Source organism: Apium graveolens, chromosome 6 (assembly GCF_009905375.1).
Source record: "Apium graveolens cultivar Ventura chromosome 6, ASM990537v1, whole genome shotgun sequence".
NCBI classification, from domain to species: domain Eukaryota; kingdom Viridiplantae; phylum Streptophyta; class Magnoliopsida; order Apiales; family Apiaceae; genus Apium; species Apium graveolens.
Genome location: NC_133652.1, coordinates 291,814,242 through 291,820,864, shown reverse-complemented (window position 1 = coordinate 291,820,864; position 6,623 = coordinate 291,814,242). Strand labels below are relative to the sequence as shown.

The 6,623-nt window shown below is 36.0% G+C and overlaps 1 protein-coding gene across 1 annotated transcript; it reads right to left on the bottom strand.

Moving 5' to 3' along the window:
• Positions 1-5,731: 5,731 nt before the first annotated feature.
• On the bottom strand, positions 5,732-6,211 carry LOC141666219 (uncharacterized). The gene has a single exon (XM_074472213.1). The coding sequence runs from the start codon at positions 6,209-6,211 to the stop codon at positions 5,732-5,734; it is 480 nt and encodes a 159-aa protein (XP_074328314.1).
• Positions 6,212-6,623: the final 412 nt, after the last annotated feature.

Here is a 6,623-nt window from a genome sequence, read left to right as displayed (position 1 = left end):
AAAGGTGGAAGATGTATTTATAGTGAAATGAAAGTGCTAAAAATGGATAAACGTGTGGAGACTACGAGGGTCAATGTATGGCAATAGAATCAAAAGTTTGTTGTGTGCTGAGTTGGAGTCCACTCTAGGGCTGCCCCATATTGTTTGATTCGAACTATTGAAAATTCAAGACCAACTGAATTCATGTTCACACAGTTGCATTACACAAGATGGCATGGGACTCGATTTTTTTTGCAATTTGTTTTTTTTTTTAAATTTGATATTTAAATTTCCGGGCCAGTTTATCAACAAGTCGAATAATTTTGAAGAATAATATAACAAAATATTTCACCGCCGTTACCCCTATTTAAATCTGTATATATATCTAAAATTAAAAATAAAATATCGGTAAGCGTCTAAAATCCGGCTGATTTCAAAACTAGCTGGCCAACTTAAATTTTTGCATTACACAGTTCTTAACAGTGGTGTTAAACTAGTAGTTTTGGCTTTTATGTAATAAAGTAATGCTCATCTGCTGTAACATAAAGTCGGTTAATAAACTAATATATCTTGTTAAACCAAGTTAAATTTTTCTACAAAGTTGTTTAGAAAAGTAACCCTTTATCTTTTCAATGTTATATTTTTTTATAACTTTTAACTTTCTTTTAACTTCTTACGAAAGTACTCCTCCGTCCCTAAAAACGTTTACTCTTTGTGTTGTACACGTTTGACAATGCATATTTTTGATTTTTAATATATTTAATTTCGTATTAGTATTAAATATAAAAACTTCATTGTATTAAAGTACTCATAAATACGAATCCAACAAAATCACTCATGACTATTTTTGATCTTATAAATTAGACGTAAATTAATTACTAAGGTAGTGAATATTATATATTATTATCTGCTATGATATTTTCTTAATTGAAAATTGACTTTATTTAAAAATGATGGGAACGGCAAAACAAAGTGTGTAACACATCACAGATGTTCTAGTTGGTTTAAAATATGACTTTAGGGACTTATCACTCCAAGATTATAAGTTCGAATTCACTAAAAGACACGGAAGTATATAAATTACAATATTTGATGGGTACCAATATGTTAGTAGTCTTCCGGATTAGTTGAGGTGCGCGAAAGTTGATCCGGACGACAAATTAAAAAAAAAGGATAAAGTGTGAAACGCACATTTAAAAGCAGGGGAATCGCTTGATGTTAAACATTGAACTTTCTGGCAAGGTTAATTCAATTATTTTGAGTATTGAAAACGATGAAGATGTTTTATTTCCTGTTAATGAAAGTAATTATCATATTTTTTAAATCACAAAGTTGGTAGAGAGGGCCGAGGGGGGGTACATGCATGCAGTGCATGAAAAAAGTAAGTGGAAACTGTTGACTCGGGTTTTTTCAAAACAAGAATCCATAGAATGCGTGTGGGGTCGCGAAACGCGAATTGCTTTTTAGGTGGTTTTGGAAACTTCCTAACCACTGTGTCCAGGTTTACTTGGTTTATATGAAGCATCTCACTGCTTACCGGACCAATCTTAGGGCACGTTTTACAAATCTGATAACCCGACTTATTGATTTATAAATCCGTTATAATTTATTGACGAATATTTATCGATCCGATTTAAAAGTTGAATTTACAACTTATAAGTTGATAAGTTGAATGTTAGTAATGACATATTTTTCTTAATTTATTTTTTGTTTTTCGTTTTTTTATGAATTTTAGTTTTATTTTTTTTAAACGTTAATCTAACTTAAAATATAAGAATCAAGATAATTATATTTAAAAATTATTTATTTTAGTTCATTTAAATAAAAAAAATTCTAACTCATAAGTTGAATTATCCAAACACTTGTATAACTTATAAACATTTATCAACTTATCACTTATTAATCACTTATTAATCACTTATTCAGTTTGAGTTATAAGTTACTTATTTTAAAATTTCCCCGATGGACACTTACTTTCCTTTCAATCTGTTTGGCTAAACTTAGAAGTCTACTTATCATTTATAATCTCCTAACAGATTAAAGAGTTTTTGTCGATCTTATTTTTTAGTTCAATTTATAATTTATAAATTGATAGATTTAATGTTAGAAATGACGTCTATTTCCCAATTTATTTTAACTTTTCGCTTTTTATTAACTTTAGTTTTAAAATATATATTTTCAAATGTTAAACAAACTTAAAATTCAATATTTAAAATAATTATATTCAGAAGTTATTTATTTTAGTTCATTTAAGTAATTTTTTATTCATAAGTGAAATTATCCAAACACTTGTCTGCTTATCGCTTATAAGTCACTTATTAATTTTTAAGTCATAATTACTTAATTTACGATCGTCTGCTTATCGTTTATAAGTCATTTATTATTTTATTTTTTTGACAAAATGCGAATTTTTATTACTCCAAACTTTCTTGCAAATTACAGTTTCTAGTATCGATTGGAATAGACCTCCAATCAAGATCACGATCAGGATACATATGTGCAACCCGAGCTAACTCATGAGCTGCCATATTCGCGGATCGTTTAATGAAGTACAACCTGATGTTGTTTGCCTGCTTGAGTAGTAGTCGACAGTCTTCAATTACCCTTCCCAGCCGGGAACACATAGAAGTGTCGCTTCTAATTAGCTGCACCACCACTAGGCAATCAGTTTCCACTGTGACTATATTCCAGTTTCTCTCTTTAGCCCAGCTCAAGGCCTCTCTAACTGCTATAGCTTCGACTAAAGTTGGGTTTAAGATCTCCATAAAGCTTCTGGTTTTCGCTAGTAACAGTCGGCCTTCATGGTTCCGTGCAATGAATCCTATACCAGAAACCCCCTGGTCTTTCAACCCTGCCGCGTCAGCCGTTATCTTTACTTCATTTAGGTGTGGCTTTACCCAGAAAAAGGCACCATCTCCTGCAACAGGAGGATTGACAGGTACCCTAAGTCTCCTATCTTGGGCAAGAGTCCACTGTGAAAGATACTCCCATGCTTTCTTTACAATCTTGATTGACTTCCATCTCTTTCTGTTCCAAACCCAGTCATTTCCGGCCCTTCAAATTGACCAACACAATGTGATCGTTCTAGCTCAGTCCTGCATTGTTTGACTTGCAAGGGTCCTCTCTAGCCATACAGTAAAATTCGGGGTGTCCTCTATGTTGATACTTGGGTCGAATATATGCCAACATGAAGCTGCCACTTTGCATTGAACAAGACTATGCAGAATAGATTTAATCCCTTCATTGAAAACTAAACACGAATTATCTATCTGGACATGTTTGCTCTGCAACATCGTCTTGGTTGGTAAGCAACATGTAGCAGCTCCCCACACCAAATTAACAACTTTAGGAGGAGATTTAGCATTCCAAACTTTTTTCCAAAAGTCAGTGTTTATATTTGTATTCCATGCTCCTTTCATTTCTTGCATAAGCTTGTACGCGGATTTAACTGAATATATACCTGAGTTCTCCAGCTTCCAGCATAATATGTCTGTGTTCAACTCTGTTTTAACCCTCGTATTTTCAATGCAGTGTTGGTCCCGAATGTTAAAAGTATCCCTGATAATGTCCATATTCCACTCTTTAGTACCAGGAAGGAACAATGAGGCAACATTTTGATCCGCTACTGAGACCGAAATAGTGGAGATGTAAGGATTGTCCCTGTCATTTAGCCATGGTTGATCCACAATTTTTATTTTAGTCCCTGTCCCAATTCTCCAATACGAGCCTGCCAAAATAAATTTTCTTGCCTCTAGCACACTGTGCTAAATAAAACTGGGGCTACTTCCTAGTGATGTTGCCATAAAATCTGAGTTCGTATAATACTTTGCCTTGTACACTCGAGCCACCAAGCTATCAGTATTAGTAATGAGGCGCCAACACTGTTTTCCCAACATCGCCAAATTTACATCCTGTAAACATTTGAAACCCAAACCCCCAGCATGTTTATGTCTAGACATCCGTTCCCACGCCATCCAGGTTATTGTAGAATTTTTTTTTCTGATTTGACTTCCAGAAAAACTGAGCCATAGCTTTCTCCATGTCTCGAGTTAGCTCTAACGGTAAAAGAAAAACACTCATGGTATAGGTAGGCAGTGTCAGAGCTACTGTCTTGATTAAGAGTTCTTTAGATGGTCGCGTCACATTCTTCTCCATCCACCCTTGAATACTGGCTGTCACCTTGTCTCTTAAGTACCCAAAAATCATTGATTTATTTCGACCTAAGATATTTGGAAGTCCCAGGTATTTGGAGCTGTCACTTGCTTCCTTAATTTGCATTTCATAGCAAATTGAATCCTTGTTGTACTATAAGACATTTATACTGAAGAATATTGAAGACTTCTCCCTATTTACGTGTTGCCCCGAAGCTTTATCGTACATAGTTAACATCTCTAACACCTTACTTGTGTCTCCTGAATCGGCCTTACAGAACATGTAGCTATCATCAACAAATAGAATGTGGCTGATTCGAGGGGCTCTTCTGCAAATACTCACCCCATGCAACCAACCTTGAGTTTCGTAGTGTTTGATAAGAGCTGATAGGCCTTCAGCACATATAATAAAGAGATAGGGAGACAGGGGATCTCCCTGTCTTAGGACTCTGCTTGGACGGATAAGACCGATTTCAAAATCCCCATGAACAATATTATACTCTACTGTCGACACACATCTTAAAATCAAGTGCGTCCACCAGTCATTAAAACCCATCCTCAACAATACTTCCTTAAGAAATTTCCCCTCTATTCGATCATAGGCTTTGGACATATCTATCTTTAAAGCCATATAACATTCTTTCCCGATTTTTTTCCTCTTTAAGTAATGCATAACCTCAAATGATATCATTATATTATCGGAAATTAACATGCCCGGTAAGAAAGCACTCTGCGAATCTGAGATGACCGAATCCAAAACTTTCTTCAGCCGATTTGCGAGAACCTTTGTTATTATTTTCATCACTACGTTGCACATAGCAATGGGCCTTAGTTCTGTCAAATTTGAAGGGTTCTTTTTCTTGGGGATGAGGACAATATTGGTCATATTAATATTATCAATAAGATTTCCTGTTTCAAAAATTGTCTCACCATTTCAACTACATCTCTGCCAACCACACTCCAATTTTTCTAGAAAAAAGCCGGGGTCATGCCGTCTAGCCCCGGTGCCTTATTTGGATGCATGTTAAAAATCGCCATCTTGACTTCATCTTCAGAGACTCTCTCTAGAAGTATATTATTCTGTTGATCAGAGACAGATTGTGGGATGCACCTCAAGATTTCCTCTACACTAGAATATTCCTCCGTAAACAGCCTTTGATTAGCTCTTGCAAACCACAATTCCAATCCACCCATTCACCATCTTCATTACGTAGTCTCTGAATATAATTATTACGCTTCCTTTTATTGCAGGACGAATGGAAAATTTTTATGTTTTTTTCACCCAGTTGGAGCCAGAGCTGCTTGGACCACTGTCGCCAAAAGATTTCTTTTTGGTCCAGAACTAAAAATAATTGTTGCTTGTCCTTGTCATACTCTGCTACAAAATTAGGATCTCGTTTACCTCTTAAAGACTTTAGCCAGAGCTTACAAATCCCTCATGCGTTTGCTGAAACAACTTGTGATTTCTTTTCCCCATACGTCTAATCCCTCTGCACAACTCTTAACTCTTCTCATCACATTGCTATCTTCCTCTCCTTCCCATTTATCTTTAATAATTTGGAAGCACACCGGCTCAGTTAACCATGATTCTCGAAGCGGAACTAACGTCTCTTATTGACCTTAGCTTGCTCTTCTGGAATTAGCAGTAACGGACTGTGATCAGATGGTGACCCCTCCAGATTATATACTTTAGACATTTCAAACAACCTTAACCACTGAGGATTAGCTAGAACCCTGTCTAACCTTATCTCTATCCAATGATCTATATTCCTTCCTCTTTCCCATATGTATTGATGCCCGATTATATCGAGATCCTGCAGCTCAGTATCCTGTAAACATGCATTAAAACCCTCAACTAAGTGATTAGGATAAAGGTGGCCTCCTTTCTTATCAGCCCGAGACTTAACATTGTTGAAATCGCCAAGAAGGCACCATGGTAAATTTGCATCCCTTGATAGGTTCCTTAACAACTCCCAAGTTTTATGTCTTTGAGCTCTCCCCGACTCGCCATATATCCCTGTCAATCTCCAGCTAAAGAAGTTTGATTTTTTAACAACCACATCAATGTGTGATCGAGACATGCTGAGAAGGTTTACTTTTTCTGCATTTTTTTCCTTGTGGCTCCACTTCTATTAGACCTTCATAACCCAGTTTATGACAAAGCTTATCCATCTTCTCATAGCTACTTATCGTTTCGCAAAGAAAAACAAAATCAGGCTTCTCACTACGGGTTATGCTTTGGAGGAACTGAATTTTTCAGGGGAACCCAGACCCTGGCAGTTCCAAGCTAGAGCATTCATAATGAGAGGCGGGCCTGCATTGCAGAACCCGCCAATAAATCATTTTTTGAGCTGCTTGAACCTTCCTCCTGTAACTTCATTTCTATATCCTGTTGTTGTGTTGAGACAATAGATGCCTTCTATTTTTGTTCTGTTCTCCTGCGCTTGGGGTCCACCAGATTTAAAACCGAAGTAGTTTGATCATTATTTCCAA